Here is a 15132-nt window from a genome sequence, read left to right as displayed (position 1 = left end):
CCCTGATAATATGTCCAAAGTACATGAGATGAAGTCTCACCATCCTTGCTTCTAAGGAGCATTCTGGCTGTACTTCTTCCAAGACAGATTTGTTCATTCTTCTGGCAGTCCATGGGATATTCAACACTCTTCACCAACACTATAATGCAAAGGCATCGATTCTTCTTCGGTCTTCCTTATTCATTGTCCAGCTTTCCCATGCATATGAGACAATTAAAAATACTATGGATTGGATCAGGTACACCTTAGTCCTCAAAGTGACACATTAGCTGCTATTACTATCATTACTACCACAACAACCCCAAGAATGTGGGATGAAAATACCTAGAGCCAGTTGAAGTTTGGTTATTAAGAATGATTAGACCATGCATCACTCAATTTAAAAGGTTTGAGACTAAAAACTGCAATATAAAACTCCTTTTTTAGTAGTCAACAGCAGAATCCTAAATCTAAAGCAGCACCTCTCTTATCTATCTCAGATAATCCACATCAGGTATTTAGGGGGCTTAAGTAGATGAAATGTTACTGCAAAGTAAGATCAAAAGGTCATTCTGAAAAAGAAAAACGTGTTTTCAAAAAAATCCCCCAACACTTCAAAGACTTTCCTCTGTGTGTCTGGCAGACACTTGCCCTCAGTATGTAGCTTAAGCATACTTACTACAAAAATTGGTAATGCCTGCTGTCCTATATTCCTGGAGCCTCTTGATTTCCCTTCGGAGTTCAAATTCCACTGTTTTCCCCAAAAAGAACAAAGAGAAAAATTGAAAAAACAAAATTAACATGAATGAGCAGTTTGCTGTTGAGTATTTTCAGTAATTCTGCCTTCTATAAAAGACTGGGTAATTCCACTTAGAGAATCTTACTTGTTAGTAGCTTCTCATTAGAAAAGCCTACTCCAGCTGTCCTCCAGCTGCTGTCTCAAAGAGACGGCAGCTGAAATTGCCTCTTAGAAAACTTAGAGAATTGGCTGGAATCATTTGTCTACAGAATGAATATAATTTTTTAAACAACCAAGCTTCCCTGCTCTGTTAAAAGTTCTAGCCACGTAACCAAATTATTTTATAAAACATGTTTGATGTGTCCCTGACGCAAGAGAAGGACAAATGCTCTGTGCTTAGGACCCAGACAGTTTCTTTATAGCTTTTCTCCTATAGGGACAGAAAAGCATAGTTTTCCATAAAGTAGAAATTTTTTCCTCCTCTGAACACGCAGATCAGGTTGCACTACCCGGGGTTATTAAGTGATATGACATTCAAATTTGGGTGCTTCTGGAACAGAGAATGAAGGAAGAGCCTGGACAGACCATGAGGTATATTTTGGAGGTGACACATAAACCAGGGATGGCACGGGCTGGGGCAGGGAGTAAAGGATCACTCACCCAGTACAAACCACACAGAGAACGCCAACCATACAGGGTGTCTGGTGAGGACAACCAATCTGACTCAGACAAATGCCTGCAACACTGATGCAGGAAATATTTGCGTGAGGAGGACAGGAAACATAAAGTACCTTTCCAGAACTAAACTGAGGGGCCAAATACAAAAATCTTACAGTGAAAGCTCAGAATAAGCCACCCAGGCCAGATTATTTCAAAGTCCAGTCTTACTGTCTTAACAACTTCAATTTTTTATAGTGAAAATCAAACAGTAACTGGCTAGAGCGCTCGCCGGAATACTCCACAGAAGTGCAAGAGCAACGATGGAAGCACTATATCCACTGGTCATCTAACTCTGTCCCCAGTTTTAAAACAAATTTTAGTATTAAAATATTTATGGGTAAAATAATATGATGTCTGAGATTTGCTTAAAAACATTCCAGTTATGGGTGGGAGTTGCTTGGGCAGTAAAGATGAAACCAGATTGGCAAAGTGTTGATAACTGTTGAAGCTGGGTGATAGATACGTGGGGCTTCATTACACTATCTTTTTGAAAATTTCCATAATAAAATGGGGAAAATACTACGAATCTACTTTGTATGTGGGAAAAAAGTAAGCCATTAGGCTTTTTAATCTCTCTTCTCCCACCCCCACAGCCCCAAATTTATCTCATGGTAATAAAGGGGAGCAAAGACAGCAATATCCATTTATTTATTTATAGACCTTCACATAAAACACACTATTATCTCTCCTATTTATATAAACACACAAAGACTCGCGCAAGGCTCAAAAACCACCTACATGCATGGCTTTCAATGAACTTGTCATGTTCCACTGGCCCCACAATTCTTGCAAATCGCCTCATGGTTTCATAAAGGTCTTGGACTTCCTTGGGATACCGCCGTTCCATTACTTCAGAGAAAGTAAAAACACAACCATGTCATGGAAAACTTAAGGATCCCTAAGTTTTCTGCATTTCTTTTACAAGTGAAATGGGAGGACACTAGTCCCAGCCTCACATGACTTACTTACCCGTGACAGGAAGCAAACGTGAAAGCTAAGAATGCAAAACACTAATCATGATTAACAGTCATCACGGTAACTATCACATAGAAATGCTGTCATCACCGGAGATCACCTCCACTCTGAGCACCCTGGTGACCTCCCACATCTCATTGTCTTTTAATGTGAAAGACAATTAAAGGTAGATTTTGCGTTCTCAGGAACAACGCTGGCTAAAATCTCTAGTATTAACTTGCACAGAAAAACAAGGAAACCGTAGACACAACAATCTGTCTAGAAGTAGGTTTTCCTGGGAAGTGTGTGATCTCTTGCCTTCCCCACCTGGAATCTTCTCCCTACCGACATACCTCAAGAGAGGCATATATTTCTTCACTCTCCATGTGGGTCATTTGCAATTCTCTTACCTAAATTAAGTACTACAACTTAATTTACTACTAATGAGGTTATATTTTGATAACTACCATGTGCTGGGAAGTGAGGGCCAGCCAACCTTGGGGATCACCACTGACCACATTTCTAATATAAGAGATATTGTCAAAGAAGAGGAGAGTAAAACCAATCGACAACAACTGACAGTTTATAGGGGCCAGGAACTCGAGAACGGCTGCTTGATCATTTCAATCAGATAATCAATAAAACTAGGCTAGTACTGTCCACTCTTCAACTAGATACAAGTGTTCACTTATGACAGTTATTTAAATTAAGTCCTCTTTTCAGATGAATCTCTTCCCTTGCAGGAAAGATTTTTGTCCACAAATTCCAGGAGCTGATGTGATTAGTAGCCACGGATTATTTTCACTACCAAAAAACCCTCGCTGCAAGAATAACACAGAAGAATTTGGAGTAAAATTTTAAAATCTGAAGAAGAAACAAGACAAAACAAAACCTGCCTACCATATTAAGGCCACTTGTACATTCAGTGTAATGGCAAATTGAATACTTCTGAAACCCACTGTACATGCCACTTCTACATTCTCAGAAGCAACAGAGCTTCCCCGTCAGCACTCTATTTAAGAAATATAGTTAACAGAACGAGGCCCAACTGACCTCTGTCCACCGGCGGAGAACAGAATTTATGTGAGAGTCAATGTCTACGATGAGTAAAGGTCAAAACTCAGCTGACTGATTCTGGAAAGCCCAGGAATTTGGACAGAGGAACCTACCACTGTGGCTACCAGAACACGACCAATTATTGTCTATAGGAAGGGCAAGGGAAATCTGATCCTGAATTATTTTTGTACCCCTACAAGTTCCTGATGAGGATGGGGTTAAACAGGCAATCCCATACACTGTAGAAGAAATATAAATTGATACAACCATTTTTTCGAAAGCAATCTGGAAGTATGTGTCAAGAGTTTTTAATGATTATATTCTTTGACATTTTAATTCCACTTCTGGGAATCTACCTCAAAAAAAAAATCTTAAATACAAACAAGCTTTTTTCACGAGTAAGTTCATCATGGCATTATTTATCAAGATTAAAACAACTGAAAATAAGTTTCACATCTAATAAGAAGACAGATTAAGCATATAATTACATACCTAACTATACATGTACACACATATACACACACAACATATTATAGAACTCTTAAAAGTGACATCCTCAAAACACAATAACTTGAAAACTGTGTTATGTAACGTTAAAAAAAGGACATAAAATGTACCATACTTATGATCATGACTATATATTTTTTAAAACTACATATGTTTATTTAGATTGAAAAGACATACAACTATTACAAACATTTTTATATGAATACTATAATTGTTATTATGAGATCATCCTTCGTATTTGCTGAACAAACTATGTTGTAAAAGGAAGAAAGTACAGGGACTTTTTCTGTCTAGCTTAGAGATCCCCTATATTTAAAACAAAAAAAACTACATTAGTATTTAAAATCATTCTAGATTATCACCATCCTATAATGCTAAACGTAATTTTTTTGTTTGTCCTCCACCATGCAAAATAAAGATACCAGTTTCTGTTGATCTTTCCCTGAAAATGTTTTTACAATCTGATGATCAAGGTTATGTAATGTTTAACGTGTAGCTACAAAATGTGACCCAATCTATTTCCAGAAAATATTCCATTAATATTCATGCTGTATACTATTTTTTAAGAAGAATTCTAATGCAAAGGTTGGTAACTATAAATTAGTGGTTCTTACCTCTCATTATACGTCAGAATCACTTTGAAGGCTTCTAAAAAATATAGCTGCTTTAGCTCCAACCCCAGAGATTCTTAGTCTGGGGTGATGCTCAGGCATTAGAATGTTTTAAAGCTTTCTAGGTGGTGCTAATGTGCTACTTGGATTAAGAACACTGCCAAAACTGATGTGTTTTAAACTATTTAACAATGTTGGAAGAAATTTTAAAATAAAGAAAACAGCTAATACTTACACTGAAACTTTCTAAGGTTGATTAGTCCATGGTCTCTTATAATTCTAGAATAAAAAACCACAATAATCTGTATAATTAGTTTCACATTTAATGTTTTCCACAAGTCGTTTTCATTAGAAATCCTCAACACTCGGAGGGAGAACACTGAGGTCTAAAGAAGTCACTCCCTACAAAGTTCTGCAGGCCAGTGAACCACTTATACAATTTTAGGCTCCCAAGCATCACATATTTTCCCCCTCCTTGGGCAAAATAGGCTCTCAATAGATACGCTGGATGAATGAATCAATCAATGAGCACTCACAGATACTGGAAAACACATCTGTCCCTTAAGACGAAACAGAAGGGAATCTGTGTCCACATCGTAAAAATTCATCTATTCAGATTGGGAAAATGATAATTGAGAACAGCCATTAAAGGGAAAACAATTAACCATAAAAGGGCACCATGATCACACAATGAACATTTACAACTGTGCATTCACATAATGCTTTGAAACCATTTGAAATAGATATATAGATATATAGATATATAGCGCATGTTTTAATGGAAGGGCATCATAACACCTGAGATCTAATAGCACCTTAACTACTGAGTTCCACAATACTCTTTAGCTCCAACTATGTGTTTTAAGTAAAACAGAATTTAGGGAAGCCATGCAGACATGTGTCTGGAACCTGTGATTTATACCAGAAGTATTCATGACTAGGAATGAAGCTTCCCACAAGAGCAGCTGGGTAAGCTTCTTCAGTACTTCATGAAGGCTAACTCCAGACATGCAGAGAGTCAGCTTTAGCATAAATCACATCTTGGTCCCTCAAGAGTGCCTCCCAAGTCACTCTCCTTTTTACTGCTGAGATTGCACTGCGCCTCCTCTATTCAATAACACAGTGATATTGCTACACAAATACATCAACATACAATACTCACACACTCTGCATATCCTTCTTTGAACTTGTTTAAGTCTCCGTAATCTAAAAGGGGTCTGGGATCCATAATTTCTAAATCTGAATGTATATTTTTTTGATCTGTTGCAATGAGAAGGAATAACCAGGAGTCCCTGAAACGTGTTCAGAATTTCTATGAAATTCTTTTAGATGAAAGGCTTCTCATAAAAAATGAACAGTTAGAATGAGAGCATTAACAAAAATCATAACAACTTCATAACACTATGAATTTATCTTGTTCTTTTTTTCCAAAGAACTCCAAACAGTGCACCCATGTAATGACGGTGCTGGTCATCATAACCTTAGCAAGAAGTAAGGAGAAGGTAAAAACAGGGTGGGGATTATTACCCCCGTTTGACAAATGGAAAAATTGAGGCCCAAGAAGGCTAAATGTTTTCCCCATGGTCAAAAAATGAGTCACAGGCAGAACGTTCTTGTCAAGTATGTGCAGTCAATAGTCCAAAACTGAAAGAAGGCAGGAGAGTTTTCTGTACTTACTTTTTCCGCCTTTGTCTCTCTTTTAACCTGGAATGATAGATATCTACCACAGCCATCTTCAGAGCTATAAATAAATAAACAAATAAAGCTAAGACTGAAAAAACTCATTTACTCAAACTGTTCTATTGTTCAATCATATTGCTAAATAATCCACACTCACTGGTCTCTGAAAATCTGTCTCTTAGAAACTTAAAAATATCCTAGATACTGAATTTCTCTACCAGTAAATTATTATGAAGTTCTTTTTCCCTATGTATATATTTATATGGCTTTATTGTATACATAATTTCTGCTTTCAACTGAACACCACTTTTGGTCATTCTTATGTGTATTACTGTTGTTGTAATTAGTTGCAGGCTAGTTGGCTCTGACTTATGATAACCTTATGAGTAACAGAACATGGAAAAATTCCCCAGTCCTGCACCATCTTCATGATTGTTGCGGTATGTTTGAGTCCGTTGCTGAGACTATTGTGTAGTGCCTTCCAACCTAGGAGGCTCATCTTCCAGCACTACATCGAACGATATTCTTTTGTAATCCCTAAGGATTTCCCTGGCTAATTTTCAGAAGTAGATCACCAGGCATTTCCTCCTAGTTTGTCTTAGTCTGAAAGCTCCACTGAAACCTATTCACCATGGGCGACCCTGTTGGTATTTGAAATATTGGTGGTATAGCTTCCTACATCATAAATAGCAACATGCAAACTACTATATTACCACAAACTGACAGATGAGTGGTGGATGTATATCACCAGCTTTCACATATCAGTTCAACAAAGGGTCTGAATTTGGTAATACATGGGAGTTAGAAATTTTACCTATTAGGCATAAAAATGAGTATTGCTTGTGGTCATAACTGCAGGGGAGTAAGCTCAGGGTGTAGCACAGACACTTGCCTAGAGTGCTAGTTTTCAGCTGGGGAACAGCAAATATTTAGGGGGTAGAGTTTTGCATTCAGCAGTGAAAAGTTCCTTTGAACAGGCTAACCAATCCAGAAGCCATGGTCTGCTTGGTTGTCCACGTCCCAATCCTTTCCTGGCTTTAGTCTTTTGTTAAAAGACATGGGCAATAGGGAGAAAAGAGGCAGTGGATAACAAAAGTCTTACTCGATACAATAATTCTGGTCTTCTTTCTTCCCTGGCCACTCTTTTTCCATCTTCAGAGTTCCTCAGGGTTCTGTTCTCATTTCTCTTTTCACCCTCATCTTATTCCTATAAACTCATCCACTCTTATGGTTAGAATTATCATCAAAATATATAAGCTCCTGTTAAAGGAGACTGATGTATAAATAAGGAAGCAAAATAAAATTGGCATTCACTCGTATGTTTACTAAACACTAACTACATGCCAGACACTATTCTGAACTCCAGGGATGTAAAAAGTGATCTCTTCCCTCATGGAGTTTATAATCCAGTAGAGTAAGAGGCATTATGAGGTCGATATAGAGCACAGAGGTAACACAAAGTGTGGTTTCTCATTTGTTCGTATGATAACAGGAGGAGAAACAAGTTTGGCGGAAAGATAATGTATTCTATTTTAGACATATTTAACTTGGAATGATTACTGATTCTTCAAGCCAGTATTTCCCAATTCTTTAAATGTTTTAAAAAACAGTTACAGTTGCTCATTATTCATGGATTCCGTATTTGCAAATTGCCTACTTGCTAAAATTTACTTGTAACCCCAAGATCTATACTTGCGATGCTTTTGCCACACATTCCACAAAGGGTGGAATGGTTGATTCATGTAAATAAATATACAAGTATAGCCAAATATATATATGTGTGTGAGCATATATACACACACATATATATATATATGTAAAAGCTCACACTAAACATCTATTTTAAGCTCCAGGCCCTATTAGATATCTCATTGTCTCGTGACCTTCCATTGCAAACTTGTATTCTACCCCTTTGCCATTCTCCAAAGCTCTTACCTTGTTTAATGGCACCATAGTAAACCTAGTTGCCCAAGACAGAAATCAACCTGGACTCTTCCCTCCCCCTGTCCACATACAGCAGTCAATGAATTAACACTTAAACCTCTCTCAAATTCATCTTTTCCTCTTCATCGCTAACCCTATTCCTTACTTGTCTCACCTAAATCACCGCACCAACCTCCTTACTGACTCCGGTTCTGTTTTACTACAATTCATCCCCCTTTAAATGATATCAAGAGTAATATTTTAAAGTGCAATCTGACACATAATTCCCTGCTTATAATTCTTTTATCCACTTACAGGAATTCAAATTCCTATATATTATAAAAGACCCTTTATTATTTGTATCCTAACTACCTCTCCAGTCTCGGTTCCTACCACTCCCTCATAAGCCCTAAATGCCATACACAGCTGCTAAGTAGATCACACAGCTGCTAAGTAGAGAGCAGGGATCCAAGCTCTAGGTGGTCTGGCTCCAGAGCCCTGAGTAGGAAAGATGCTGAAACTGACCAACATGTTTACTTTCTCTGTAAGTAGGTTTACGTTCTTCGTGTTAGTCCTATATCCTAAATCTGACTTAACTGAAAGTGAAATGTGTATTTTAAAAAATCTCACAAATAAAAAACTCCCACAGATTTTCTGGAGTCAGAAAACCTCTAAGGTTAAGAAATGAAGACCAATTCTTAACAACTCCTGAAGAAAATATAAGGAATATATAACTCAGCACTATGCTACATTATTCTATTCATTTATAATCTATTGAGTCTGAAGGCATCTTAAAATTTAAATTCAGTAAATTCTGAAACTATTTTAATGATTTATTATCTCCTTTTTTTTTTTTAGGCTTTGTATAAGTTGAGAGGTTAGTGTTTTTTGTTTTAATTACTGAATGTATTCCCAGAAGGAAAATGCTCTAGAAGACAATATAATGACCAGCTTTATGTGTGCTTTGAAAAACTAAAACACGTTATTCAAATGTTAGGCAATGTAATTCCTAATAACACAACAGCCTTTATAGCAAAAAATTTGGCTATGTATGTGAATCACTTCTAGGATAATAAACTTCATTCCAAAATAGAGCCCAGAGCCTCTGGAATGCTGATAGACTCAAGATGACAGTATGATCTCATTCCTCATGCAAAGAATGTGAGATCCAAGTTCAAGTTTAGCCCATGGAGGCATTGAGTCTGCAAGAATTTATACATTCTACTAGAGTAAGTTTTAAACCGTTTTCAAATAAAAAAAATCTTATTTGGAACAGATAAAGTAGATCGACTTTAACTGATCCTTTACTTCCTAACTCTTTCCCCAACTACCGTTCCCCGTAGTAGCCCCTAAAGGTACTTCAATGAAATAGTTTGAAACCCACACCTCTGTTAGAACTAGATTTTAGGGTAGAAAAAAATGAGACCAACCAAGTAAGAAGAACAAAACACAATGGCTCATTAGCATCACTAATTTCTTTCACTGTGTGACCGACACCAAAGTTGCTGAGCCACATACAGTATTAATATGATAGCCCTCTCAAGACAGTAGAAATAAATTCTGGATATTCCATCCTGACTCATTACTGCACACCTCTCCGCTACCTCTGCCCTTAGGATTTTCTCAGATTAGAAGGAAGAAATATCAAAATTTTCTATGTTGGGCTCTGAGCAGATGCACTATATATGTATGTAACTTCCATCACAGGGAGACGTCCAGGAATAGTTTATTCACACCTTTTTCGTCTTGGGTCCGAGATAAAAATAACCTAAGTCATAGCTGGATGATCTAGACAGGTGAGTGAATGTAATATTTTTTAAAGTTTCAGTATTAACTACTATGGATTCTTTGTTCATTAACTTTTTAAACAGTTCAAAAATTTAAACAACACTTCTTCATTTTTCCTCTTAACTGTCCACAAACTAAAAATAATACTATCAGGTTCAAGCTTTATGGTGATGGTTTTCAACTTTTTTATTTAGGTAGCAAAACTCTTTCTACAAATGAAATCTTTCTTGATTTATAGGGCTGTTCCATATAAAAATTCAGATACTGTTAGGATTAACGTTGTATGTCAAATTGGCTGGGACAGGATTCTTAGTGGTTTGATAGTCATGTGATGGTGTGATCACTCCCATGATGAGATTTGATATCATGTGATGGATCACCTCCATGACGGGATCTGCTGTGAGTAGCCAATCAGTTGAAAGGGAGTTTCGTTGGGCATATAGCCTCCACTGAATATAAGTGGACATTCTGACAAGGCTCGTGACCTTCTGCTCGTTCTGGATCCTGCAGCTGGGATTTGTCTATCTTCACAGCCTGTGAACAAGAGCCCTGCTCTCTCAATTTCCAACCCAGGGCTTGCCGGCTCCGATGGCTACTTGCATCAAGAGAAGCCTCTATTCTAACCCATGAGCTTGGGATGCTGTTCTAGCCTCTACAACTGTGTGAGCCATTTCCTTGATATAAATCTTTCTCTCTCTATATATTTATACACTTTACTGGTTTTGCTTCTCTAGAGAACCCAGCCTAAGACAGATAACAAAGAATGACCCATACCCTGCCAATGTTCTGTAACACAGTTTCTGGAAGAATGATAGGCTTTAGAATATTATGCCAGGCTGCTACGGCTGCTAACCCAAAGGTCCGTTGTTCGAATCCGCCAGGCACTCCTTGGAAACCTATGGGGCAGTTCTACTCTGTCCTATAGGGTCACAGTAATTTGGAATCGACTCAACGGCAACAGGTTTGGTTTGGTTTTATGGAGCCACATTTTACATCCCTGTGTGGTGGAAGAGGTGGATAGGACCAGAGAGGAGAGGATGTGTTTCAGACATGCAGTACAACGAAATACAAGTTTTATAGTAGACTCTACTTCTTATGAGAGAGGATGAATTAGGAACTTAACAGTTCAAGACAAAAATGAAAACAAATGTAGCAATAATATATTAAGTACTTACCATGTTCCAGGCCCTCTACATGTCTTATCTCATCTATCTGACAATAATAATAGGAGCTCAACAGAAAATAAATGCCTTGAAGTCCAGTGGGAATTGCTACTAATTTTGACAAAACAGTCCTATAATTTTTCTAAGACACTACCTTACCCTGTTATTTATTTCCTAAGATTTTTAGAAGGATTTAATTTTTAAAAAAGAAAGGAAAAAACTTGAGACTGTGTTAGAAAAAAACCTATAAATAAATACTGCTGATAATTAGTCCTACTGCCTGATCATTTTAGTAGTTTAAACTTGTACAACCGGGTCTGGAGAACAAAGGGAAGAAAAGGAACACACAGAAACAACTGGGAGGGGAACTGGAAATCTCCCAGAGAAAAATTCATATTTGAAGCTATTTCTTTTCTTTGTAAAGCACATTCAGATAGAAGTAACTGATTACAAGATCTTCACTGCATGAATAACCCAGGGAAGACCACAGCACAGCAGGCAGAATGAAAATGAGAAGGCAGATACTGCAAGAATGAGAATCATTGGTTCACATTCTACTTAAAGCGACTGGAGACTCCAGGACAAGCTGGCAAAAAAAGAACCAGAGATCATTAAAAATAAACAAACCGAAAACACCCATGACCTATTCACTGATGCAAAATCTCTGATATCTCAGCTTTGGGGAAAGGTAGTCTCCTATAACTACACTGGGAACTGATAATAAAATTTCCAAAAGACTGTCCTTAAAATATTTCAAGAAGTGGGCAGAAGTCAGAGGCAGCTCCTTCCCACTGCAGTGTATTTCTAACATTGTTCAAAATAGCTGGCAACATGTTTCTGTTTTCCTGACAGAAGGCACTTACTGCTTGCTTGGCAAGAAAACCAACTCAGGGGCCTTAACTGCAGAGAGGCCAATCAAAATCCTTACTGCAACCAAACAAGCACAAACCTGTGACTCAGGTATTCCCCAGAAGCAAAACTGCTTTAAAGTCATTTCCCCAAGAAGCTTTTGACCAAGATGCGCACAATTCAACCCTATGACCTAATGGTTAAAGCCACCAACTAGGATGCCTTAGGCAAGTTACATAGCTTCTCTGTGCATTTCCCAAATATAAAACAGGAAAATATGTATCTATTCCCACTTTTGAGGAATGTGGTGACGCTATGTTGTTGTCAGGTGCCGTCAAGTCGGTTCTGATTCATAGCAACCCTGTGCACAACAGAACAAAACACTGTGGTGAGGCTATGGGAGGTAAAAAATGTGAAGCCTCACAAAAAAGAAATAGCAACACAAATTCAAAGTTATAAAGGCAGTAAGTATTGCACAGTATTAAGAGTGTAAACTGTGGAGATGACTCTGCCGCTTGCTGGCTATATGACCTCGGGCAAGTTACTTGACATTTCTATACTTCAATTTCTTCATCTTTAAAATGGAGATACCCACCTCATAGGGTTTTGTGAGGATTAAATGAGTTCAGCTATAGAAAAGACTTTGAATGGTACTGGCACACAGTAAGTGTTATAAGTATTAGTTATTATTATTCATGTTTTTTAAAAATGACCTATGCATAAAACAACCAAGTAACTATAAAGGAAAGGACACTACCAATAGGTGAGTGCCCACAGACATCAGGCTAGACCTCTGCTCTTGTTTTGTTGTTAGGTGCCTTCCAGCTGGTTCCAACTCACAGTGACCCTACATACAACAGAACGAAGTGCTGCGTCATCCTCACAATTGTTGCTATATGTGTTTGAGCCTATTGTTGCAGCCACTGTGTCAATCCATCTTGAAAGGGTCTTCCTTCCTTCTTCTTTTGATGCTTCTTGCTTCATTCAGTATTTTTGGACCTCTGCTCTATTAACTATTAAAGGATGAAAAACCAGATAGTAAGGGTCAAAGAAGTGAAATTAGAAAAAAAGGTGGGGGGCAGAGGGACTCTATGTCTGGTCAAAAAGTCTTACCGAACCTAGCTGTCTAAATAGAAGTAGAGTAAACTACTCCGATATGCAACCCTAAGAAGTGTTGAAAGCACAGACCCAACACATAGGAAGAAGTTCACAATGCCTCTTGCCCAGGTTATCGGTCAGACAGCAATGATTAAAAGATGCCCTACTCAGGGTTTCAGGATGCTGGAAAACTTAGCCAAGAGGGGTCCATAAAGCCATTTACAAGACATTTTTCCAAATGAAAGGAGATGTGGAGAGATGTCAGCAAGAAGGAAACTACATTAAACATCAGCACTGAGATCCCAGAACATACCATGAGACAGCAGAGTTCCAAACGATCTTTTCAGAAGAAGGGAAGTTACGAATCTTCTGTATCGCTCTCTCTGTGAATCAGTAGTTTCTGTTTTCGCTATATGATCAGATGCCACTTAGATTCCTGAACTTCCTTATTGTCTTCCCAGATACTATTTCATCTGCAATGTCCTTTCTGGGCAGGATTGGAATGCAATTAATTATGCCTTCATTGTATCCCAGGCCTCTTGAATATGTCATTCAAACTAATTTCATTACACGAATTTTATGACTCAAAGGAAAATGTTTGGGTGAGAAAAGCACTTGGTGGCACCAGCTGATCTCCCAGGTGACCTGGGATTGAATACGAAATCCAGCCCAACGGTTTGCTTCCTCCAAGTAGTTACAAGTGAGAGAACACAGAAGGAACGTTGTTAAAGCTCAGTAATACAGAGTATAATGGCGTAATGGAATGCTTATAACAGCAATCGGAATTATGTATCATTGGTCATGGATGACATTCACATTCTCTGGCTAATTGAGGTTACCCCTTCTTTACTGGCAAGGGACACAAAGCAACCATGAGCAAGATTCTAACAACTTGCCCAAGACCACATAGCAACTCAGAAGCAAGCCTGAGGTAGCAGCAGAGTTCCGATTTCCACAAAACCTCTGCCTTTCTCTTTTCCAGGTGTGTTCTTTCTCATTTCTTCCTGAGCCGCCTTCAGCTCTTAGTCCCTTTCACTGAGGACTCTGGGAGAGACGGGGAGCAATACGCCCCATGGACAGCCGGTCACACTGCAGGAAGAGTTATGAGACTCAGACCCACTAACACAGGATTCTTTTGTGACACCAGCAAGTCATCCCTTTGGTCTCCTGTACCGCCAAACCTCTTTAAAATGTTATCAATTTTCTAAAAAGTACCTATCTCAACATTTTACAGTTCACTACAGGTAGGGGAAGGGGGGAGGTGGGGATTATTATTTACTTTCTGTTGAAGCTACTTGTGTATACGGATTAATAACTAATGCTTGAGGTCTGGTTCAAATGAAAATTGGTGATTTACAAGATTGCAGAACTGAAAGAAGAAACAACACAAATAGCTAAAGTACGTGCTATAGACTTGAAAGGCCAACTAAAAAGACTGCTAGTCAATTGCTTCTGATTATTTTTTTGTCCCCACTCAATTACAGGAAGGACCACAAATGCACCATGAAAAAAATTACAAATCCTGATGGTACAAAGAATGGAGAGTAAAATTAAATACCAACCATTACTACAGCTGTCTTATTAATGTCAAGATATAAGAATGGAGATCTTGGATTAGGGCCTAGAGAAGTGATTCAGCAAGTCCCTTACACAGTTGAGTCATTATTGGCATTAGACAATTTGACTTTGAAAAGTTCAGTATTTCTGAAGAATATCTAAAAGGATGGTACTTATGAAGCTGCCCTTTTTGCATGTGGAAAACTGGTGTTCTGGGTAAGGAAGATACAAGCCGGGATATGATACAATTTTAACTAAAGCTGGTGTGTACGAGGAGAAATACTGAATGGTAACCTGCACACTATCTTCAAGGGAATAACACGAGAGGTGAGAAAAGACAATAACATGAGTCACTGGGATTGAAGAGACTGACATGGAAAACTGAACAAACACAATGGATCTAGTGAATGCTAAAGTAGTTTGCTTTCAAGCTTTCCTCTTTTAGTTCAATCTGCGTCACTCTGACTTTCCATAAAAGTTGGGTGGGAGAAAAGAGGAGAAACGGAAT

The 15132-nt window shown here is 38.1% G+C and overlaps 1 protein-coding gene across 5 annotated transcripts in view; it reads right to left on the bottom strand.

The window, feature by feature from the left end:
* The window catches only part of TADA2A (transcriptional adaptor 2A), a 48004-nt gene that overhangs the window by 7244 nt on the left and 25628 nt on the right, over nt 1-15132 (bottom strand). For all 5 annotated transcript variants that reach the window (XM_064271381.1, XM_064271380.1, XM_023553498.2 and 2 more), the window contains 4 exons: nt 6244-6307; nt 4802-4845; nt 2177-2287; nt 659-730 (listed from right to left, as the gene is read on the bottom strand). In XM_064271381.1, coding sequence (XP_064127451.1) covers nt 659-730; nt 2177-2287; nt 4802-4845; nt 6244-6307 — 291 coding nt within the window. The remainder of the gene's footprint in view (nt 1-658; nt 731-2176; nt 2288-4801; nt 4846-6243; nt 6308-15132) is intronic.

The sequence above is a fragment of the Loxodonta africana genome, chromosome 18, assembly GCF_030014295.1.
Source record: "Loxodonta africana isolate mLoxAfr1 chromosome 18, mLoxAfr1.hap2, whole genome shotgun sequence".
Lineage (NCBI taxonomy): Eukaryota > Metazoa > Chordata > Mammalia > Proboscidea > Elephantidae > Loxodonta > Loxodonta africana.
The sequence above is the reverse complement of the archived record's forward strand: the minus strand, read 5'-3'. Positions and strand labels throughout refer to the sequence as shown.